This window comes from Zingiber officinale, chromosome 5B, assembly GCF_018446385.1.
Source record: "Zingiber officinale cultivar Zhangliang chromosome 5B, Zo_v1.1, whole genome shotgun sequence".
Classification (NCBI taxonomy): domain Eukaryota; kingdom Viridiplantae; phylum Streptophyta; class Magnoliopsida; order Zingiberales; family Zingiberaceae; genus Zingiber; species Zingiber officinale.
The window spans coordinates 119302947-119328706 of NC_055995.1; the positions used below are offsets into that span (position 1 = coordinate 119302947).

A 25760-nucleotide genomic window follows, 5' to 3' on the forward strand; every position below is an offset into this window, starting at 1 on the left:
TTCAGAAAAATGGATCAATGCCTTGAAGGAAGAGATGAAGTCTATGGCGGACAACGACGTTTGGGAACTTGTATAATTGCCTGAAGGTGTAAAACCCGTTGGCTATGAATGGATATTTAAAATCAAACGGGATTCATATGACAATGTTGAAAAGTATAAGACACGCCTAGTTGCTAAGGGATTCACTTAAAAGGAGGACATTGATTACAAAGAGACTTTTTGTCAGTTTCGACGAAGGACTCCCTTAGGGTAATCATGGCACTTGTATCTCATTATGACCTAGAGCTTCACCAAATGGATGTTAAAATTACGTTTCTCAATAGAAACATTGAAGAAACTATAAACATAGTGCAATCGGAGAACTTTGAGTCGGATGACTCAAAGCACCTAGTATGTAAACTAAGGAAGCCCATTTATGGTTTAAAGCAGACATCTCATCAATGGTACCGAAAGTTTGATCGAGTGGTTTCTTCATATGGTTTCAAGGAGAATCCAGTTGATCAATGCTTGTACATTAAGTTTAGTAAGAGCAAGTTCATATACTTGTTCTTTACGTGGATGATATATTGCTTGCAAACACCGATATGAGTCTACTGCTAGAAACCAAGTCATTTCTATCTAGTGAATTTGAAATGAAGGATCTTAGTGAAGCATCTTTTGTCTTAGGTAAATAGATTTTTCGTATTGTTTGAGGTACACATTTGGACTATTACAAAAGACTTATATAGAAAATGTGCTCATTCGGTATGACATGCAAAATTGTGCTTCCAGCAACACTCTGGTCGCAAAGGGTGATAAACTTAGCTTACAACAATGTCCACGTCATGAACTTGAAATCAAGGAAATGCAACGATTCCCTTATGTATCAGCAGTAGGGAGTTTGATGTATGCTCAGGTATATACGTGTTCGGATCTTGTGTACATTGTGGGGATGTTGGGCAGATATTTGAGTAACCTTGGACCAACGCATTGGAAAGTCGTAAAGAGGTTTATGCGGTATCTACAAAGAATGAAGGATTACATGCTCACTTATTGGAGATTGAGTTATCTGGAGATCATTGGATATTCAGACTCCGATTTTGCTGGATGCTTGGACAGCAGGAGGTCCACCCCAGATTATATCTTCATGTTGGCAGAAGGAGCTATATCATGGAAAAGTATCAAACAGATGCTAATAGCTACTTCCACTATGGAGGCAGAGTTTATAGCCTGCTATGAAGCTTCGAATCACGGGATATAGATACAGAATCTTATCACAAAATTACATATCATTGGAGGCATCGATGGGCCATTGAGGATCAACTGTGATAACAAAGCTACAGAATTATATTCCAAGAACAACCGCAGTTCATCGAAATCTAAACAGATCGACATAAAGTTTTTGGTGGTTAAAGAAAGAGTTCAGAGTGGTCAAATAATGATAGAGCATATAAGGACAAATTTCATATTAGCGGATCCACTCACCAAGGGTTTGCCACCTAAAGTGTTTCATCAGCATGTGCTGAATATGGTGGTTCTTTCTTTTGATGAAGTACCCATTGTGTAGGAATCTGTATTTTGTGTGATACTCTATGTTCATGAATACATAACTTTTACTCATTGTATATACTGCAGTTTTTCTTATATGTATGCATGATTTTGACTTGCTTTGACATATGAATGTCATATTTACTATTGCGGTTTTGCATTTGGTTATTGTAAATATGATGTGGACTCCATTTGAAGTCATAAAGTTGAATCATGATTTACTATTGCAATTTACCATAAGGTCCTGATAAATATGATTTGGATCCCTTTAGGGTCATAAAAAAGACTTATTAAGAATGGACACTTGTAGATCACATTTTATGTCATTCTTATGCTACATATATACATTTGATCTATATCGTTAATGATATTAGTACTATATATGATTACTGTTGGATCTTGTTACAGTTATAATAATTATAACTTCCTTAGTCTTATACTAATTAATTTAATGAATGAGATTGTTTAAAGGGGTGTTTAACTCATAAATTTTGGCACGTTAAGCTCAACTTAGGGTTGCATGGTGTATAAGGAATCAAGTATAGCCTAAGTGGGAGATTGTAGGATTAAGTCCACATGGGTGGACTAGATCCAATTGAGTCCACATAGGTGGACTTAATCTCCATAAGGTTGGACTTACACTTGATTAACACACACACACAACTAAACCTAATTAAGTGATATAATGCTTCAAGCATATAAAGAGGGTTTGGATTACATGTATGTGGATTTTATGTGTAGATCCAATAACTCGGTTCATTAACATTGATGAGTTGTTAATGAGACATGGGCTTTTATTGTGGATAGTCCCCATAGGTTGGGTCAAGTATAAAAGGGAAGAGATAAGGTTCATTTGGGCATGCTGAACCTTGCTCTCCTCTTCTAGCTTCTTCTCCCCCATTGAGAAGGAACGTGTTCGCTGACTCAATCCTGTGGAAGACATCCACTGCACTTGCGGGATACTACGACGATAAGTAAGAGATCATAACATAGCAATGGATTCAGGTCAGCGATTCATGAGCTATTATCTCATTTTCTATTACGCTTTAGAGATTGATATAAGCTAGATCCTGTTGTAAATACATCCTTTAATTTGTATATGATGTATTGCAATTCTAACATTACTATGGTCAATATGACATATCATGTGAACAACATCTTCGACTATTTGTGAATTATCATTCTGAGTGTGGAATCATACCTAAATTAATATACCCTGCTTGAGACTCCTAGTCTCAATAGTATAACTGAGCGACAAAATCAAACCCTAAAAAACATGATAAAAAGTATAATATTTTTTATTTTTTTACTAGAGTCTTTATGAAATGAGATACTCAAGACTACAATGTACCTGCTAATAGAGTATCTAATAAGATAGTAGCTAAAACCTTATACTAGATATGCTATAATTAGACATTGACACGTCTGGGGTTATCTTGCTAAAACTTGACATTATAATGCTAAAAAGGAAAACTGAACTCTAGAACTGCTAGCTGTCATTTTATAGATTACTCTAAAAAGTCTATGACTTTTGAATTTTATAACCCCTCAAATAAGTTATTTTTCAGACGGGCAATACCAAATTTATCAAGGATAGTGGGAGCACTAAGATTATGGAGATATCTTTTGAGGAGAAAAGCATTAGTTATCTATTTGGTTATTATAAATGCAACAAATAGTGGTATGATATCTATACCCTATATTGTTAAAATTGTACATTGAGTGGAAGTAGTGAACCATTATATTTTTGTGTCACATCCAATACAAATGGAGGGACCTTCCACTTAGGTTAAGATATTACCTCACATGGTTGAAAAGTACCCAAATACTTTAAATACAAATTCCTTTAAGGCAATCCACTAGAGAAAAAAAATTCATGATTTCTCTTGATTATGTTTATTTTCAAGAGTATAAGTTCGACATATAGTTAGAAAGTGATCCTACATCTTTCCCAAGAAGTTAAACAATACTTTAATCCTAAGGGGTGGATCGAAATCATAAAGCAAGAGTTGAAATATATGACAAATAATGACGTTTATGAACTTGTAGAATTGTCTAAAGGAGTGAAACCTATTGATTATAAATATATATTTAAAATCAAATGAATTTCATTAGGCAATGTCGAAAAGTATAAAGTTCGTCACGTTACCAAACTAAGGGATTCACTCAGAACTAAATGAGTTCAAGCTTAATCATTTAGTTTAATTAATCATTCAAATTTATGTTGATATTGTATATAGTGAACAAAGATAAATAATTTTTTACTAAATCAAACATCAAACTTATTTATTAATATTTAATTTATTTACAACTCTAGTAAAAAAACTATAAATTCTACCCTATCCAACATTGATAGTTCAGTATATATATATATAAAATTAATGTTCTTAAAAATTATTATGGGATGATAATAATGACAAAGAGCTCTAAATAATTATAAATTTTGAAGAAAAGTCAAACGAACTGTATAAGGATATTATTTGAAGAATATTTAAGTTTATTGATTGTATTTTAAATATAAATTTATTTATATTTAAAAAAACAAAACAAAATGAATTAAGTTAATTTTTTTTTAAAAAAACAACAACTAAATTTACCAGTACACAGAGCCCCAATAATTTACGCGCACTCAATTTGTATAGCACCTGCACTACTCAATTGACTTTAATAATCAATTTATGAATATTAGGGTTACTAATTTAATTGCCATAGAAACATGCCATATAGAGCTGTCCAAAGTAGGGATCATAATTTTTCTTACGGATTTAGAGTCTCATGGAAACCCTTAAAATGAGGACAGAATCCCTGATTATTTAGGGATGAGACGGGTTCAGAAATTTTTTTTAGGGATGAGGATGGATTAGGATATTATCCCGATCATTGAATCCATCCCGTAATAATAATAATAATAATATTAATATTAATAATAATGTCATTAAATAATATGGATAATAATATTAATATTAACAAATTTAAAATATTAATAATAAAATTATTATTAATATTGATATTAATATTAATATTATCATTAATACTAATGGTAAAATAATAATAGTATAAAATTAATTTCGGGGATGAAAATAGAGATGAGAATTTAATCCCCGTTAGTTTGAGTTCGAGTTCAAGGATACCAAAAAAAGTGATAATGAGGACAAAGATAGGAGATACTGAAAAAGTGATAAAGAGGACAAGGATGGAGGTTGGAATGGAATTCGAGGATGAGAATGGGGATGACAAATCTATTTTCGTCCTGTTTCATTGTCATCCCTAGTGAAAAATTGGATGTTGATCAAAATACTTATTAAACAAATCATTAAGTAAATAATAATTTAATTTTATGGTAATGTATAAAATCTAAATCTACATCTACATCTACATACATATTATAGATCAAGAAAAAAAAGTAACTTTATCGTTCATCTGATCAAAATAAAATAAATTTATAATTATAATCATGATAATTTTATATTTCAGTCACGTGCTATCTCTATTTATTTTAATCTATCCTATCCCATACTTAGAAATCTTATAAAAGTTATAAGATCCAGTATAAAATTTGAATCCTCGAGAGTTATCCTCGTCTCTTAAAACCAAACCATCATCTTCTTTAATGAACTTTATCATCATCATTTTATTTTGATACATTACCAAATATAGACATCCCGATGGATAATTAGCAATTAATGGAGGGGAATTAAAGGATCGGCTTTTAGTGTCTATGAGAATTTTAAAACTTGATAAAGAATATGACTAAAGAAGTGCAAAATTCAACGGTATGGTACTTTTCGACCTCACTGTTTTAAAATAAAGTTGATAGAAATTTTAGGGTTTAGGGTATGGTATTTTTTCCCCCTCAGTATTTTAAAATAAACCTGATTTTTTTTTAAAAAAAAAATAGTTGATTGATTTAACCTTTTATATCAGATACCCTATTTAAAAATTTTACCTTAAATTTTGGATAGGATAACTAAAAAATCTTTACATCAGCTATCCTATACATTCCTTAAATTATGCATTTATGAATAGTACTTTTCTAAATTTAGGGAATGAATTCCATTCCCTAAACATTATAAAGGAGAGAGAAGAAATATGGAAGCTGATATATGATGTTTTAAAAAGTGGATATCCAAATTTAATAAAGTAATTTTTTTACCCTAAATTATGTATTTTGGATAGAGAAATCGGTGTGGATGTTCTAAGTCGTCCGGCAAAGTTGGAAAGGTAGATCCATATCTCCACACGTTCCGCACCTGCTGTTTATCTAACGCATCACTTAAGTGAATAATTAAATTATTTCTCGATGAATTAAATTCTGTCGAATCCGACACAAATACTTAATGGATCAAAGCAAACAACGGCCTTATGGAGGAAAAGACTTTTAAGGCCGTTGGATTAATATATTCCAATTCAAGCAGGAGAACGGTTACAGAAACAATAATTTTTCATTTCATATTGCAACGGTATTTTTATTTTTTTTTTAAAAAAAAATCTCATAATTCTCTTTGTATATCTTCCTTCACACAGGCAACCAAACCATCACCAGTTAATTATCTCCTCAATCTCCCCAATTCCGAATTTTAAAAGGTGATATTTTTTTACTTGGAATCAGGTTTTTTACTTGGAGCCACCGTTTAGGCCATTTTTAGAGCTTATGAATTTTTTTAGTAATTTTTATTTTTTTTTATAGTATTTAAGATAATTATAATATTTTTAATATTTATGGATTAAAGTTTATCTATATCAATCCTTTGTTACTTTCGATTAGGAAATTTCCTTTTATGGTAGGAGTACTTTAGGAATTAAAGTCAATAGTATTTCTTTCCTTTTTAGTGTTAGGCTATAGAGTTTATATATTTAATTGCACTATGATTCATCTCTATTATTAACAAACGTTGTTTTGGTTCCTTTCTAGCCTGTTACTCAATTGGTTCTGCCCAGCGTCACTAAATTTGTACCATGACAAGCAATTCGACTGCAGACGCCTCTACCTCAAATAACCCTCCACCGTGTTGTGGGAAGAGGATCACCATTCTCTGCATCGACGGCGGCGGGGTTCGTGGCCTCATCCCCGCGAAGATCATCGAGTTTCTTGAAAAGCAACTTCAAGTGTGAATTCGATCGAGAATATATATATGCTTGCAGCTCTTTTTCCTTGCTGAATTATTTCATGCATTCTGAGAGGTCGAAGTTGATTCTTGGTGTTGCAGGAGCTGGATGGAGGAGAAGCGAGAATAGCCGACTATTTCGACGTGATCTCCGGCACGAGCACCGGCGGGCTCATCGCCACCATGCTCGCAACTCCCGACGAGAACAACAAGCCACTCTTTTCCGCTAAGGATATCGTTGACTTCTACTTGCAAAACTGTGACAAGATTTTTCCACAGCACAGGTTACAATAAATTTAATTAGTAGCTATGACATGAATCACAAAAATACACAAATTAAACGATAATAATTACAGGAATCAAAATTAATCCATGAGTTTCTCTTTCTATTTTAGGGCCGGATGCCTCAATCCAGCATTAAACCTGCTGGATGCGTTAACTGGACCAAGATACGACGGCAAGTTTCTTCGCTCCAAGATTCAAGAACTCTTAGGCGACAAAAAATTAAGTCAAACATTGACCAACGTTGTCATCCCTACCTTTGACATCAAACTTCTGCAGCCCGTTTTCTTCTCAACTTTTGAGGTTGAGATGGATGATAGATCGATCATCTTAATATTTTTTTTTTGTTTTCTCCAAAAGAATTGATAGATATAGGTGATGATCGTGCCTACTTCTTCCGCAGACACAGGATATTCCTCTGAAGAATGCTCGTTTATCGGACATCTGCATCAGCACCTCCGCCGCCCCCACATACCTCCCAGGCCATTGCTTTGAGATCCGGGACGATCAAGGCAACACGAGGAGCTTCAACCTCATCGACGGCGGCGTAGCGGCAAATAACCCCGTATGTAATCCACGCACACACATCTAAATAATCTACCCATTAACTTATTATCAAATTCTCATATGTCGATATGGTTGTTAATCGTGAATAGACTTTAGTCGCGATGAACCAAGTGACGAAGCAAATTCTGAAATCGAACAAGGATTTCGAGTCGTATAAACCGGTGGACTACAGTCATTTTCTGGTGATCTCGATCGGGACTGGAGAAGCTAAGCAGGAGGAGAGGTATAGTGCCCAAGAGAGCGCTCGATGGGGATTGCTTGGGTGGTTGTACAACAGAGGGAAGACGCCCCTCCTCGACATTTTCACGCAGGCGAGCTCGGGCATGGTGGATATCCATGCTTCAGTCGTTTTCCAGGCACTGGAAAGTGAGGGCCACTACCTTCGCATACAGGTAATCGACTGATTCTCTGTAAAGTTGCGCCAAGTCGATCGATTTTAACTAAAGAGATTGAATGGCAGGCCGATACTTTGACTGGCGTTGAGGCTTCGGTGGATAATTCGACGAAGGAGAACTTGAACAATTTAGTTCGGATTGGGGAGAATCTGCTGGAGAAGCCGGTGTCGAGGGTGAACTTGGAGACTGGGCAATCGGAGCCGGTGGTGGATGGAGAGGGAGCAACAATGTCGAACAGGGAACAGCTTGTTAACTTTGCCAAGAAGTTGTCACTTGAGAGGAAGGGAAGGCATGAATATTTAGCTTCGTCTGCATGGTAGTTGTTTGCTTCAATATTGATCATCAAGCATCATCAGAATGAATTCTGTCCATCGGTGCATCAATTCATCGGTGATTTTTTTTCCCTTCTCATGTACAATCTTTTCCATCAACAACAACATGTAGGTTGTGAAAAAAAAAAAATGTAGTGTCCATTGCTTCATTGTTCAAGCATGTTTAATATATCCTCTGCCTATGTGGCTCTCTTCCATTGGTTCAAAGATACGACACAGAACTTAAATGTAAAGTTCCCACAGCTTATTTTGGATAAGGACTTCGTTCCTCAATCACGAAGGGAAATATTAGGGAGAAGATGTATTTCTTCGGATGCATGCTATTATAGCATTATGCAAAAAAAAAAAAAACTTTATGCTGAGTTTATCTTCTTTTTTGACTTTTGTTTCATTTTTATTCCCCATCATTATTTAGAAACAAAATGCCAAAGAACACTGGTAACTCTTTTGAGAGAATCTGAATCAGAGGAAAAGAAAGATAAAGGGCGGATAGAAAACCGTTTTCAAGTTTCAAGTCTAAAAGGAAGCGCAGTACTAAAAGGACAAGAACGCACAGTTTGTCGATAGATGCTGAATAAACTTGTCAGCTTCCGAACTGAAATCAAAATCGATTTAACTGACATTTAGAGAAGTTGCTAAAAATCATCAAAAGTTGAGATTTTGAAGAAAAATTTAACTGACATTTGCAGGCAATCTTCTTGCAGAAATCTTGTTCATCGCATAAAGTTGACATATTTTTTGCGGCTAAAAATTCAATTTATATATATTTTTAGCCAAAGGCATGATTTTTCATGAAGAATCGCTTTTACATGATGGAGGAAATTTTCGTGAATCAGGTAACAGAATACAGAGGAAAGAAATCTAGCTATCAACTTGCATCTCCTACTTGGACAAGAGGAATTACTATCTAAGAATTAGATTCACTCTTAGCTCTCTGGCTCTCTCCTACTTTACACTTCTCCCACTCTTCCTGCCTCTATTACTGTTCTATTCTACATCAGTGAAACACTGATCGAGAAAATTCAAGTTCGAGTTAGAAAACAATAGTGTGCTGGTTTCAGATTTCGATACTATGCTTTGAACTGCAAGACTCTTCATATGGCTTTTCATCGATGTAAACACTTACGGCAACCATGCCGAGGATCTACTCATCTACTCCGTCGGTGAGTTGCATCTCTGTGGAAGGAGAAGGAGAAGGAGAAGGAGCTGCGAAGGAAGGCAGAGAAGGGTTTAGGGTTGAAATACGGAAGCGGCTTAGGAGCGACACTTGATATGGGCCATTGGATAGATAAGAAGAGGAAGCGATGACCGTTGGTTTGTTTTGCCAGGCCCCTCAAACCGCGGTTTTCGGACTGTTACAAACTCGGACCCGGTTTATGGCACAATGTCACTTGGTGCATAACTCGATGAGTCGGTGCAACTTCGATTTGATTTTTTTTTAAAAAAATATTTAAAAATATTAAATCTAAATAAGTAATAACTCAATTTCGAAATAAATAAAAAAAATTGAAACGTAGAGGAATTCCCCCAAAAAATTAGATTAAATTATGAGGTAATATTTTGCCTCTGTTTGATTGGTAATTAGGAACAATAATTAATTTCTAACCGGATGGATCCGAACGAATGATGAACTTCGCGAGGGATGTGGTCGATTCGAGCAAAATAAATTAGAATAAATCCCACGGACGGACGTCTTCCACCCGCCACCTGATGATGTGCTGCTCCTTCCTTTTGATGAAATTTCTCATCCCTTCTTTTCTCCTATTCGCGTTCAATCCAAGACTAACAGCTGAGATCGATCCGCGTGCCCTTTTCGACCTCGGAATTGGACGGTAGCATGGTAAATTTGAGATAGTTTTGATTGAATGGAATTTTTCTACCCTTTTTCGGTGTGGTCGCATTTATTCCATCGAGACCTTGATTGGAATATGCTTCGATTCCTTTGCTCGTTGACGACCTCAATCTTGCGCCATTATTGACGGCGTCGCAGTTGGGGCATTTGGATCCTGTAATTGTATCTCTCCTTCTCCTTCTTTGAAAAGTTTTTTTCCCCCTGTATTAGACTTTTATAAAGATCGAATTTTTCCTGCGATCTTGTGGAGTTTCTCCATTATTAGTCCTTTCGTCTCGCTTCCGTCTCGGTTCCCGGTACGTATCCTCGAGTTCCGGCAATACTTGAGATTCCCAAGCGGTCGAGATTAATTGAAGGTCTGATATTCCGGATTTTGAGGGTTTGTTTCTTGACGTCTCTTCAAGTCTCGGCGGTAGGCCAAATCTTTCATTAGCGCCAAAGAAGGAGTCTTTGGAAACGATGAATGCTGTCGGGAAGCTCGGCAGTTACATCTCTCAGGGTGTTTACACCGTCTCCGGCACCTTTCATCCGTTCGGAGGAGCGATTGACATCATCGTGGTCCAGCAGGAAGATGGGAGCTTCAAGTCCTCCCCGTGGTACGTTCGGTTTGGGAAATTCCAAGGTGTGCTTAAGACGAAGCAAAATGTTGTCAGAATATCCGTCAATGATGTTGAAGCTGGGTTCACTATGTTCTTGGATGGCAAAGGGGAGGCCTTCTTTCTCAGGGACGCTGAAGCTGGAGAGGCAGAACTTGCCTCGTCACCGCCAACTTCGGGGGATGAAATAGAAGGGATGGCAAAGAATGGACCATATGAAAACATTCATAGCTTTGAAGTTGATGGTGGACGTGATGGAATTGCTAATATTTCAAGTCAGATGAGTTCAAGGAAATCTACATTTTTTGGCTTCATGTTTGGGCGGAAATCAATCAAGGAGAATGACAAGAGTGGGGATATGGGGAGAGTGAGTTCATTGGAGCGTGCTGAAATAGCAGCTGATCTCTTGGAAATGAAGTGGTCTACTAGTATGATATCTAATAACCTGAAAGTGAATAACGCCCAGGTAAACATACTCAATAACGATGATATGAATGTTTATGTTGCTGATGAAGATCATCACGTTACACTTTTGCCAAAAGACCATTTTTGTGATGAAAATCTTAATTCTCATAGTGAGAAAATGGATGATAGTTTAGGGACACAAATGCCAAGTAGATATTATTCGGAAATAAAAAAAGATGACGACCCGTCATGTCTAGGTGTCAAAGAGGAGATAAAAAATGCATGCACAGAAGAAAACTATGGTGAACAGAACTCTGAAATTGTCCTTAGGAATAAGAACCTTATTGGTGTTCAAATTTGTGACTTAGGTAATGCTGAAGCTGAAGTAGACCATACCCTTATGAAAACCAGGTTGATTGAGAACTTTGATGAAACAGTCTCTCATGAAAATGTTCAATTATGTACCATGGAGGTGGCAGATTCATCACATAGGAATGAATCAATCTCAGAAGTAGTAGAGGTGCAATCAATTGACACTGACGCCAAAAATCCTGGTTCAGCTTCATTTCACGATGATACATCTCAATCTCATCCTGGAAGTGGCATGGATGTGCTGTCAGGTATACCTTCATTTGAAAACAGGAAAATCAACAATGCTTCCTTCATCTATTGTGAGACTAGAGATACTGCAAATATTAAGTTAAATACTTCAGATGAAAATTGTCCTGAGCATATGACCCTCCTCTTTGGTGGGATTGAGCCTAGCAACAGTGGACCTCTTTCTGATGTAAGTAGTGTGTCTCCTGTAACTTCACCATCCAAATCAGCTGCATCATCAGTTATAGGAGTTTCAAATGTTTGCCTTGAGCATAATTTGGAAGCATCCAACTCCAAAACCAGCAATTCTCTCGTGTCTGAGAAATCTCAACATGGGTCCTACATAAATGATCCAATGGAGATTTTGTATGAGAATGCCTTATACACTGAATCAGATCACATTCTGAAATCTGAACGAATTTTACATGCTCTTCCTTGTAACCCTGACGGTGCCATTGTTGTTGAACCTCTTCATGAAAAAGAAACAGTTCAGAAATTTAATTTTGTTGGGTGTTCCACTGATTTGAGGGAACAAAAAGCTTCTGGAAACCTATCTTTTTCTAATTCCATTTGTAGTGATACGTGTGATTCTGCTGATGTTGCAGAATCACATAATGTTTCTGTACATCCCAGTTCCTGCAATTCAATTAATGTATATCAAAACACGGAAACAGTTGATGCATTTGTTAATATGACTTGGTCTTTTTCTCTGGAGGGGGCAAATATTGATGGGGATACTAGCAGCATGCCTATAGAAGCAACTCAATACAATATTCAATATTCTAAGAGCTCGGACGATGTCCAATTTCCATTTAGTGGCGGTGAAAATTTTAGCACTGAAGAAATTGGCACCAAGCTATTAAACATTGAGAAAGTTGCTATAACCAACACACCAACAGATACAGGAGAATCAAGTGAGGGAGAGCAAGATTTGCTGATCAAGAAACATAAACTGCCCCCAAGTGGAAGTTCATATCACACCCTATCTCCTTCTAGTCCAATAATTATTCCAGGCTGCAATCCATGTCATGGAGAAACTAGCCTATCATCAACATCTTTGCCCATCATTCGTAGCCATATTAAAGAGCTTGAAAGATATTATGTTCATCAATCACTGAGTTGGTCACCAAATTCAGTGGCTGTCAAGCATGAGCTGGATGCACATATAATCGAAGATTATAGTTCTTTGGAGTTGAAGGCAGAGCCTCAGAGAGAATGTATAAATAGAGAGAAATCAACTGGTACTGATCCTGCTATTTCTGCAAAGAATGAGGAACAGGAAGGTGCTATGTCAATTGCTTGGTTTATCAATACTTTTTTCCTTTTACAAAATCCATATCTTAAATTTATACTATATTTGAAATTCTAACTACGTCTGATTTGCAAAACTTAAAATACGTGTAATAGGTCTGTCATGATACAGCATGTTTTCTTTTTTCCTTAAAAAAAGGACCAGAGTTAGATGACCTTAAAACATACATATTTTCTTGACTTGAAGAATTGTTCATCTAAGTGCATGCTATTTCATCTCATCATTTCAAATATTTATTTGTGCACAGTACTAGAAGCAAATATATGATTAGTTATATGGTAAATTATCTGAATGATAGCGTAACATGTTTTTTGTAGGGTTATCACTCCATAAGAATGTCTTGTTTGAAGGTACAGGAACTCATGCAGCTCAACAAGTATCTGATGCTGAAAAGGTGTAGTGAAATTTTGTGTCTTTGATCCTGCATATGTGAAGAACGAAAGGCTTGTTGTTAGTAAATACTTTCCATTCAATAAATCTATACCTATTACATTGGTTATGATTTGTTTTGGCCAGGGAAAATTGTCTGATCCTCTTGGTATGACACCAGTGGATGAATCTGTGAAAAAATATGGAACTTCAAGAAGCCTTGCAGCATCTCGAAGCAGTTGGAACCTATGGCCTTTCTTTAATAGGTCCAAGACCATAAGCAATTCCAAATCAACCCCTGAAGGAAAGATGGAGATGGCTGATGATCTGGCTTTCAGAAGCACAGGAAACATGACTCTGGAAAGTAGCGCTCCGAAAGAGAAGGGATCAAAGAAGCTTCAGTCATTAACTCCGACGACTGAAGAACTCGCTTCCTTGAATCTTAAGGAAGGAAAAAATGTGGTTAAATTTAATTTTTCTACTCCAATGCTTGGACTGCAGCAGGTTTTACCATCATTGTTTTTTATTGCTGTGCATACAACTTGTTGTCCGTCTTCTCATTCATTGAGAAGATACTTAATTCTTTCACATTCAGTAGGTTGATGCAAGGATTTACCTTTGGAAATGGAATACACAGATTGTTATCTCAGATGTAGACGGAACTATTACCAAGTAATAATTATTTGAGCTCTTACTAAAAATGCTTCTGTGTTGTTTTCCTTTGTAGCAGTTAATCTGTTTTTCAGATGTCTGCTGTAAGATAGCATCCATCCTTGTAGAAGGAACTGGTTTGGGCTGAAATTTTGCACATAAACTCTGCTAAATGCCTGCATTTTTCTCATTGGCATTGCTTTGTTTCTAGGCTCCATCTCTTTGATGTTAACTAACTTGACTGATATTACTAGAATAAAGCATCACTTGCTTTTTTTATTTTTGTTTTTGACTTTCTATTCCATGTGCTATAATCCCCCGAATAATGCCTTCCACGCATGCGGTTTTATTTTAGTTTAAGTATACTTGGTTATTATGAGCCACATGACAATTGTGCTAAGCATTGCAAACATCTAGTTACTAGCGTGTTTAGGCCCATATAATGGACCCGAGCTCTTGCACTCCCCCATTTTGCGATAGAGTGGTGTCCATGTGCACTCCAACACGTTCATGATTACCAAATTCAATCCAAGTATATTGCATCCAACGTATCAGTCTTACTGATAGGTCAGGCACAGTCAAAAATAACACATTATAAACTGCTATATGGTGCATCATTATCCTAATGGGCTAAGGCTCTGTCTGCAATATATCATCACATCCTAGACTATGTGAGAATCCTTGACTATTTTGCCTCACATCCAGAACTAGTTGAACGGATAGTAGAATCTCCATGACCACAGACAAAAGGCAGTGCACTCATGCTTTTTCATTGTCACTTTAGTCCTGAAACAAATGGCAGCACACACAAAGTTCATTCTAAATTGCACAATATTTCATATTTAGTTAAGGCAGAATTGTTGTTGAAACATTAAACACTATTTTTCTAATTCTTTAAATGTTATAATCATTATTTTCTATCTCTCTAAATGTTATAGTCAAAATTCTTGGGTATGTAGCTCAACAACTTTTGTATGATTTTTCTTTGTTGTTTCGCAGATCAGATGTTCTTGGACAGTTTATGCCTTTGATGGGTGTAGATTGGTCCCAGACTGGTGTCACTCATTTATTTTCTGCAATCAAGGTTTGCCGTTATTTTTCCTCTTTTACTGCATTTGGAATTTGGCATGTGGAAACCACAGATTTAGTTTTATTGTTAAATTTTCTTTTGATGTTAGAAAAGTATGGTTGAAATGTGTATTACAATGAATGTTAACTTACCAGGCGCAACCACTGGCCCAAAATGTTGAAGCCCAAGTTTATAGCTAAGTCTTTTAAACTTGTTAAGCTTGTTCATTAGCCCACAATTCACCATGTGCAACTATTTTAGGATGGTATAATCTTCCCCATTTAAGGCTTGACATCCTGTTAAGGCCCAAACTCTCAACTTTAACCCAAAATCCTCACTATTCAGTAGCATGTGTGGCCCAATAGTGGGCACGCAAGTAGTCCTTTTCAAAATCTCTCCATGTTTTGGATTGGTCTCCTTTGATACTAATTGTCCTACACTGGGCCGCTTAAATAAGAGAAAGGGCCAAACCCAACTACTTATAAACCTCTTTTTGTTAGCTAAGTCATCTTTCACATGACCATCTGAGATTCTTAGAATTTATTTTTATTGGAGTAGTGTGCAACAATAAAACCAAGACTCTCTCGCTCTCTCTCTTGCTTTTTAAGGGGTTCTTATAAGAATTACATAATGCATTCCATTAGACTTGTCTGTCATTTTAATCTTTAAGATAATAAGGGTTGTTACCCTATCCTGGGAGTTCATTATCATTGGGCTGGTGTTAAGAAATTCCTAGACTTTCCCGTACTATGTAGCTTATGAACTGCCAAATTCCAGTCAGAAAACTTCATACTTATTGAACACAGATGGGAATGTGAGGTGCTTCTATGTTTATTCTTCTTCTTGCCCCATTCGTTATCATTGTAGTGCTTCCTTTAAAATTAGTGGGGAACTAAACTTTCCCATCCAAAATTGAATCTAAGGGTTTTAAATGAATTTCTCCTACTGCACTAGAAAGAAGAGATGCTACTTTATTTGTCCATTTTTGCACAAGTGGTTGTAACATGATTGAACCTCACAATGGTTGGGTTCTATTTTCCTGGCACTTGTTCAGTTGTTCTTGCTAGCAGGTTCAATATCCTGTTGTTATAACTAAATAAAAGAGGGAAGTTAAATTGTGGAGTTGTGGGGTAGGGCGCATGGGGGTGGTGTACCTTCATGTAACAATTTGAGGAAGATGACAAGAATGCCTGGTAAGAGATAACCCAACCCATCTACATGACTGGGCTATAATGGGTTGTAATGGGTTTGATACCCTCTCCCATTTAAACACGATTCATTTTACTTATTTGAGCACAACACCTTTTTAAGTACTCAAATATGACATGTCACCTGATAAAACATTTATTCATTGTCTTGGTATGTTTGTCTATTTTACATTTGGGCCTCCCAACATGGTTTTCCAAACACGGGATGTCACCTCAGATGATCCATTTATTCAGGTTGTAAATTTTGATTCCTTTATTAAATGGGCTATGTTTAGATTAGCTTGATTACATTGTAAGTTAAGACGGCATGACCTGTTGACCTGAATTGCCACTCCTATTGACAACTAAGTATACATTATAGATCTGGGGGATGAGTTTCTACTACTTTGACACCATTTGACAGAGCACTAGGATAGATCATGTATTTGATGTAGCTCCGAGATATATATTTTTTTTAAGAAAGGTAAATAGTTTATATATCAAATGAGAAGTTACATATTATACGCATGCAAAGTGATAGGCATGCGTCTGAATCTTACGGAATATCCTCTCTGTAGGGATCTTTTGCGAAAAACAATAAATATACGCAGCAGAAAAACTGATTCCTCTAAAGATCCATGCAAATACAGTATACAAAGTTTGATAGAATAACTATCTTTGTTGCGTGAACGGTGCAATCCCAGCAACAACTTTGATTCGGCATATCTCAGCACAATCAGGATGGTCACGCTTGTTCGATATCCACACGAACACGTTCCACGTTCGTCACACGAACTCAGTTTCGAAGAAGAATCACCTTCGCTGTACTAGCAACTTGGATGGTTCGACCAAGAGAAGAAGAGGAAGACTAGAAATCATCATAAAATGCATTGCAAAATAGCTTTTGTACTCATCCAATGAATACAAAAGGTTTTTGCCTTTTGGCCTCTTTTTCATTAATGTCACATTAATCTCGATTAATGGATATTAATCCTCTTTAGTGGTTGAGTCTAATTCGGATTAGACTCAATCAAATAATCTAATGGTTAGATTCATTTGAGTCTAACCAATAAGTCTAATTCGGATTAGACTTAACTGTATAATTTTAGAGTCCATCATATTTTAGTCAAACTAAAATAAACTCATCTCTAAATCAACATGTTCTCTATGTGTGACCCAATAGATTAGTCTCTGAAACAGCATTTTAGATATATAAGCAATGAGTGACATCTTGACGAGAATGTCAAGATCCGACCTAACCTTCTTGTGTCTATGATCTTGTATAACTTGGTCTTTTTATCCTTGATATCTAGATTGATCCATGAGGTATAAACCGTGTCATCCTTTTATCAATCTTTGTGTTTCATAATCTCTAAGTAGACATACTTAATCAAATGAATTCAATATCTCATATTGATTTATTTGAGCATGGTCATGCATTTTAGTAGTCCTACTTAATCAAGGGGCTCACAGATATCACTTAGGGATAGGTCTCATCTACATCACTCACATCCCTCCGCATAACTTATTGCATTCCCAGTGATTGACTTTATAGTCCACCTTGTTATAGGTAATGTTTGTCGATACCAAAGTACACAACTCCTTATGTAGGGAACCGTAGTGACTTCAGGTCCAAGGACTATTCATACCCATAGTCGCTATGAGAATGTTTATGACACTCATATAATGATCCATGAAACATTTTCATGGCGGGTCAATTTGATACATATTCTCTAATATATACCCATGTGTCAACTTGATATCTTATATCTATGACTTGTGAGATTAAGTCATTAATTGACCTACATCCTAGTCTCAACGCATTAATATTGTCCTTGTATATTAATATTTGACTAGGAATAGTTAAAAGTAGTGTTCTATATATATATCTACAGTCTTTCACTATCAATTCGACCAATTAATATGTTGTAAACTGGATATTATTATATTTATTCATCTGACACAGATCTGAAGTAATATAATAACCATAAACTTTGTCTTTTATTAATAAAATATGATACAAAAGTTTTCTTGTCAATCATCTCATAATTGACTCTAAGGGCTAATACTAACACTCTCAGCATCAGGAACATCTCCCTCAAATTGGCAGCGATTACGTGCTTGCCATAACAAAAATACCGTGCACGGCATGCCCAAGTATCTAGCTCTAGTCAAGTGGCCATTGTCTTGGTATCTCCGAAGAAAGACCTCTAGCATTCGCTTGGAGGTGCTCATCTCATGCGATAGGTGAAGCCAAGTCTTCACCGTGTCCCAAAGAGCAATGCTAATGGGTCACCGAAAGAATGTGTGATCTAAAGATTCATCCTCATGCTTGCATAGAGGACAGGTTTTGCATGGTACGTACTCTAGCTGATCCTTTGTGCATAGGTGGCCCTGTGCAAGGAGCCATAGCGTGAATTGATGCTTGGGCTCACCTCGTGGACGGAAGAAGTTGTATGCAGCTGTTGTATGCCGCTGATCAACGCTAAACGAGCAGGCCAACAGGGTCTGTGCCGGGAACCAGCTCCGAGATAGATTGTTTGCATTAGTTGGTGATCTCATGAGAAAGGAGGGTTTCTCATAATGAAAATTGTATCATTGGTTGATCGTATAGAACACTAGAATAATGAGATGTTGACCTCCTTAACTCCTTTATGGGTTTTACAATAACCTGGCTCATAAGATAGATAAAATAGACTAGATTTCTTGGAACTATTAATAGCAGAAACAATAAACCTGCAGTCAATCATAGAAATAAAAAATATATATTATTTAGTCCATCTACCATTTCTTTTATTCATCCAATTTATTTTTAAAATGACTAATTTTTATTTGCATCACTTGAGCTGTTTGGGAAGCTTCCATTTTGATTATGTATCATCAAAATTTATTTCTTTAAGATGGTGCGTTGCTTGGAATGAGTTTTATAAATTCCTGCATCTTAATTTTTTGTGCAATTAAATAGCCACATGATATCATTTTTTAGTTTTGATTCTTGGTAATTGTATTATTTCAAGATAATATGATGATCTAGTTCAGAGCACTTTAAACAGAATAAGTTTTCTTTTTCTTCAGGAAAATGGATATCAATTGCTCTTTCTCAGTGCCCGTGCAATTTCACAGGCTCATTTAACAAGACAATTTCTTTTCAATCTAAAACAGGTAATAGACAAGATCCTTAACGCTTTAATTGTTTGTAACTACTACTTATGCTTAAGTAATGAGGCAGGACTCAAGAGGAAACACTTCCTCATCTGTTCAGGAATCTAAAATTATATTTCAATTTGCAGGATGGAAAGGCTTTGCCTGATGGCCCAGTTTTCCTATCTCCAGATGGCCTCTTTCCTTCACTTTACAGGGAAGGTATTGGACTTGGACCTCAAATAATTTTCTTTTTTTTGATTGAGACAGATATAAGAAATCTTCTTGTTTCTTTTTTTTTATCTATCCTTTCCTCCCTTGTAGGAGCAGTTATTGTTCAGTGCAATGAAATTTGATAATAAATAGGACAGTTCAAAAATTAAGTATCTCTTGATTTATAGATGTATATGGACTACATATTAGTTTTAGTCTTTTAATCTTCTATCAGATATCCTTATAGATAAGCAGTCATGGCCATTTTGGCGGAGAAATATTAGTGTACTTATTTAGTGGTCACGCTCACGGGTTTTATTATGTAATGAATCTGTGGAAACCCTTCAAGAATGGTAACAATGGTCACATAACTGAATCATATATTTTGTTTGTTTATCTTCAAAATTTCATAGATAAAATTTTCTCAAAATAAAGGCTGTTATGCTAATTCACCCCAAGTGGAAATGAATATGATCAATTATATATTAGTAGAATATGAGTTGGACAAAATAGATCCCTAGACAAGCAACCCTTGAAACAATACTATTATTCCCTTCTCAATCGCTTTTAAAGGATTTGATGACATTCTTACAGAAATTAAGAATATTATTTGATCCATTGCACATATTTGTCGAGATGTTGCTATTTGAACAAACCAAGTGGATCACACTGGCTTTCTTCCATGGGAAGAAAACAAATAGAAACTAATTATAATTATTAAAGCTCAAGCAGCAATTCTCAAGTAGGCATGGTGAAATTACAGTCCAAGGAAATATGGCAACCTATTAGCTGCAGAGTCACATAGCACCTGTAATTAAATACGGCTCTTTTTCTAGTAAGTTGAGTTAATGACAATACAGCAAAAGATCTTTGCCTTAAGGACTAGCCAAGAGTTCAGGATGCCAATGTCAGCAAGAAGTGGGTAAAGCCATAAAGGACCTTTTTAGAATTAGATTGTCACTGGAGGCAGCTCATCAGCATAATGATCTGTCAGTCATTTATCGGAGTATAATGACTCAGATCATTCAGTAACCACGACACTATGAGAATATATGAGATAGTAGAATTGGACATGCCATGGAAAGCCAAGATTAAGCAAACATGCTTGGTCTTATGCGTATGTATTCAAATGAGTTTTCAATTTTGGGTAGAAGCTTTAATTGTACATAGAAAAATTTTATGGCTTAATTTCTTACAACTCTGAGTGTCTCGATTTATATCTTAATAAGTATTTTTTTATATATTATATTCTTAAGAAACATGAACATGGCATTTGCCATAAGTTAATGTTGAGCTTCATAAAGAATCAATTAGGAAAAAAATGTTACATTAGTATGACTTTCAGTTATGAATGTCCTCAGTTGGCTGACAAATAACCAAATAGGACCAGTATCAAACATCCATCAAATCTCATATACATTATTTGTCAGTTACGGAAGAGGGGAGAAAGAGAAAACTGATATAGGGACAAAATTGTCTTTGCATTTGAGATATTGAATCTTCTTATTTGTCTGAATGGATAAAATAATAAACAAAGACGAGTGTAACTTGAAGAAATAGGTCAATCTGATTAAAAAATAATGTTTATTAATAAATGTAGAAGGCCTTGCTTGTAGATCTGAAAGTTTATGTCGAGCATGATAATGGACTTTACAAGAATCCGTAATTTCATGACTTGGAGAGTTAAGCATTCAGCTTATGCCACTAGCTCACGTGATCAATATGCTTCTATAAAATATCTCTTTTTTGATTGTCAACACTTTATGCCTTAAGTAGAACAAGTCAAGATTCATCTGCAGAAATATGCTGTAGACAAAAATTAATTCAATACTTTATCAGAAACAGATTGTTAGCTTAATGGGGCCGCTACTAATGCCCTAGAAAAATGGTCTTTATGCTGCTTTTTGAGAAATTGAGTTCAACTTGTCAACTGTATCAATAAAAGTAATAATTGTCAACCTTGTTGATTGCAGTTATTAGAAGAGCCCCTCATGAATTCAAGATCTCATGTCTTGAGGTTAGTCATGTGCTCTTATGCTAGATTTTATCTGTAAAATTTGATTACTGAATTGTAGTTTTTTCTTATGTTGATCTTCGTTGTATAACATGGAATGCCTAAAAATAGTCCTTTAGTGTTTGAAAGTACTATGCTATGTGTGGATCATCAAAAGTGGTGTAGGTCTTTCAGAATTTTGAATTGTATAGCTAGCTTTTCACTTGTTTGACCCACTTGGATGTGTATATTACACGCATTAAATTGTTATCCAGAAGTGGCTTCTCCATCTAGGTAGAAACCTAGTCTTGTCACAAAATGAAGGAACCTGACACTTGGTGGTGCATGCCCCTTTGACTCACCGAGTACACTATTGACAACTATTTTCAACTTTGATATCATTTTATCTCATGTTGTATTAGAGTGATGCTTGTATTCCTATCTTCTTCTTAAATATGTTTTGATTCCCATTCTTTAACTTCCACCACTTAATTCTAGGAGTCGTGTATATTTTTCTTTTATTGATACTATGATTAAGGCGTATATTCAACACTATTAACCTATGTTGGGTAGTTAAACTTTCTCGAAGGATAACTTTAGAATCATTACAAATCTTTCTACCCCTCTTCCTAAAAGTTAATTTGTGATTTATTATTCTCATTTTTGAACGTGACAAGTGTTCTTCTTTTTTCTTAAAAAACGTATTAGCTAGTATAATATCATATGCTATCGTAAAATCCAATATAGTTTTCCATTATTCATTTCTTGTTCCAAACTCATAACCCCATGCACCCTCTCATATTTCTCATTTTTCACTTACATGTCCATTTAGATCGTCTCCTATTAAAATCATTTCATTTGGCGGAATATTTTATAATACCTTATCTAAGTCATCCCAAAATCATGATTTAGTTTCTTCATCTAATCGGACTTGAGATGTATATACGCTAATTACGTTCACCGCTTCTTTCGCCACTACTATCATTCTATCCTTCTTTCTAACTACTCCAACAACTTCATCTTTTAACGAACTATTTACAAAAATACCCACTCCATTTCTTATTTTACTCTTTCCTGTGTATCAAACTTAAAACCCAAGTTCTCGATTATTTTTGCCAACTCGCCTGCCAATTTAATCTCTTGTAAGCACAACATACTAATTCTTCTAGTACCTCATATCTAGTACCTCCATTGCTTTACCTATGTTCCATGTTCTAAATCTTAAACTATTAGTTTTCCTATAATGTTTGTTCTTATCTCATTTATGGTGAGAACTCTTGTCTATTTAACACTGCACCCAAGTTCTCATGGAGATGTAGCAGTCTTTGCTGATACGTTACAATAAGATCTACAACGCGAATTCTTACATATTTAGCACTATACCTGAGTTTTGAAAATGTAACGGTCCTTGCCGAGACGTTACGACTCTGCAAGGTGTTCTTTTCAGGGAACAACCTAGCATTAGCACAATAGTTTAATGGATCCATTCATTGAGCATTTGTCATAGTTTAATGCTGGCTGGTAACCTAACGCAACCCTCTTCCTTTATCTGAGCTTGGGACTGACCATGACTGGGTCGCCATGGGCGGAGTTAAAGGAGGGAAAAAAAAGTATTTGGTACCAAAGGTTATTTTTATCTATATCTTTTGGAGGTGAAAAAAAAAGATATTATGGGAAAAAGTAACTGTATCTCAAAAAGTATTTGGAGCAGTGGACAAAGGAAAAGGGAGGAAACAAAAACAATTAGGAAAAATGTGAAACTTACGTGCTATAACCAAGTTTTATTCAAATTATGATCTTTCTGTGTAACTTGCAAGTGCATTGGTTATTCAAGAGAGATTGAATTATTAACTGATATACATTGATTAATTCATACTTGAAGCAATTCCCCTCTACACAACCTATCTCATTCTTGTATATCTCAAGGAGTAAAACTTAGGTTGGCTGCTGTAGCTAGTTTTTTCTTGAGTGAAACATGTGTGCCTTCAGTTATTTCAATTGGAAATATTATAAACCGAAACAAATCGTTGTTAGTTTTGAATGCAATACTATTAGGAGATTAAGAATATGAAACATAATAATGCATCATTGATGATACGATAGCTTTGCCTGATCCAGTCAGCAAAATCTATTTTTGATTAATATATACCTCGTCAATACTAATTCCATAAGTGTTACTTCAAAAATAAATTTCTTTAAGTGTTAGTTGTTTTCTTTGTTAGTGTTTCAATAAATTTTTATTAAATTGGTTTATTAATTTCTCATGTCCTGATTTGAGTAGTTTGTCAGAACTTAGACTAGCTGAAGAATTAATTGCACCATTTTTCTATACATTCATGTTTCTTTTACTAATCTTGTGGAAAGCAACAAAAAAGAAAAGAAAAAGTAAAAAAAAAAAGAAACTTCTTTCTTAAAATGCAATCTAGTTCATCCTACCCTTTGTGCTTTGTTTGTGCAATTAGACAGTTCATTAACCAATTGTTACTGATCTGAAATATTCATACTTGGAAAAGATGTCAAAAGCCTCCTCTGACATATTTCAGGTTATCAAGTCGCTTTTCCCACCTCATTGCAGTCCATTTTATGCTGGCTTTGGAAACAGGGACACCGATGAGATTAGTTATCTCAAGGTTGGAGTTCCACCAGGCAAGGTCTTCATTATCAATCCCAAGGTATAAGTCTAAGACGCACAGATCTATGTATATATTTTCTGACCCTGGATAAGATTTTTTGTTCTTTTAATGAATTATCTTTACATTCTCAGGGTCAGATTGCAGTAAATCGTGTAGCTAATACAAGATCATATGCTTCACTGCATGACCTAGTAAATGGAGTTTTCCCAGCAGTGTCCTCATTTGAACAAGTAAAAATTCTGTGAATTATATACAACTGATACTTCTTCCTGACTCATTTCAACTTGTGAAATCGATGAGTGATTTGGTTCTAGTACCAATTCATCAAGAATGGTGCTTCCATTACACTATTTTTTAATTATATCTTATACTACATTCTGACATGTTTTTTTTTCCTCAGGAGGACTATAATTCATGGAACTATTGGAAATTGCCTCTCCATGAAGTAGATATATGATCCTGACATCAATCTTTTACTCCACAAAGGAAATTGGCACGTGAAACTCTGACTGTCATTGAAAGGGTTTTAGTAAGGAACTGCCGTTTTCTCATTTCTATCGCTGTGAAGATTACAGACTGATCAGAATGACAAAGCTGGAAAGGTGGTGCAAGCGCAACTATACACATCAAATAATAGAGAAAAATGAAATTCATGCATTATTTGGATGGCATAGATAGTTTACCTCATTTGGGAGTTTGACTTTCTTCTCCTTAAGTATATAGAGTATGAACTGACAATGTTCAATCTAGGTAGGTAAACTAGGGTTTACATGTACACAAGATGTACCATATAGGAGGGTGATAATAAACTGTTTTAGTTCGATTCGTTGCGCCCCAATTGTCTTATTTTCTGCTAACTTATGGAGAACCTTGGACAGCTGAATAAAGTTTGGGATCCTTTCTGTAAATATCAAACACTGGCTTAGGCATACACAGTATCTTTATCCTTTTCATCTTTCATGTTCAACTCCAAGACTCATCAGCTGCCTAGCAAAAATCCTGAAATGTCTCAACTATGGTAAGGCATTGCCTTGGAACTCATTTACACACATATAATCTCCATTTTTTTTTATTGAATATGTGAATTTCTGCAGGCAATTTACTGGTTATTGATCAATGCATTCTACCTAGTGGTTGGAGTTGGGCACTGCATGTAGACACCAGCAAGTCAGAGACGTGGATCATTGATTCACAACAAATATATGCATATAGTATGAGGTTTATGGCCAATGTAACTCTTATTGTACACATTAGCTACTTTGTGACACAAAGGTAGTAGAATTTTTGATGTACTAGAAAATGGATATATATCAAGTTTATTCTACGTGGGAAATCCACCATACTGCCATAAAAAGGAATGATCTTTTCTTTGTTCAACTTATTCTAAGCAGAATGTAAGTGGTGTTGTATGTTCATGTAGATGGTCAAAACATTGTTCTGATTCATAGGTAGTTTCCAATGATAAATTCTTTGCTGCAGATCGTTGCCATTTTTTGTATCAGGAGCTTGGATGAAGGTTTATTGGATTATGAAC

At 35.6% G+C, this 25760-nt stretch overlaps 2 protein-coding genes across 4 annotated transcripts; both read left to right on the forward strand.

Annotated features, from left to right (window-relative positions):
* The first annotated feature begins 6483 nt into the window (after positions 1–6483).
* LOC121986978 (patatin-like protein 2) lies at positions 6484–8196 on the forward strand. Its single transcript, XM_042540898.1, has 6 exons — positions 6484–6633; positions 6735–6916; positions 7028–7217; positions 7318–7479; positions 7571–7873; positions 7942–8196. Exons 1-6 carry the CDS (start codon positions 6484–6486, stop codon positions 8194–8196), a joined length of 1242 nt encoding a protein of 413 aa, XP_042396832.1.
* A 1701-nt stretch (positions 8197–9897) lies between these two features.
* LOC121985586 (phosphatidate phosphatase PAH2-like) lies at positions 9898–25677 on the forward strand. Of its 3 annotated transcripts, XM_042539139.1 has the most exons (13): positions 9900–12941; positions 13288–13364; positions 13487–13843; positions 13938–14011; positions 14990–15074; positions 19322–19408; positions 19537–19609; positions 21574–21617; positions 24137–24265; positions 24358–24456; positions 24627–24828; positions 25105–25244; positions 25321–25677. In XM_042539139.1, exons 1-11 carry the CDS (start codon positions 10520–10522, stop codon positions 24681–24683), a joined length of 3504 nt encoding a protein of 1167 aa, XP_042395073.1. In that variant the 5' UTR covers positions 9900–10519; the 3' UTR covers positions 24684–24828; positions 25105–25244; positions 25321–25677. The 3 variants fall into 3 exon arrangements, with proteins under 3 accessions (XP_042395074.1, XP_042395073.1, XP_042395072.1); XM_042539138.1 differs by having other exon boundaries at positions 24627–25244; XM_042539140.1 differs by lacking the exons at positions 19322–19408; positions 19537–19609; positions 21574–21617; ... (3 more) ...; positions 25105–25244; positions 25321–25677 and having other exon boundaries at positions 9898–12941; positions 13935–14011; positions 14990–15052.
* Positions 25678–25760: the final 83 nt, after the last annotated feature.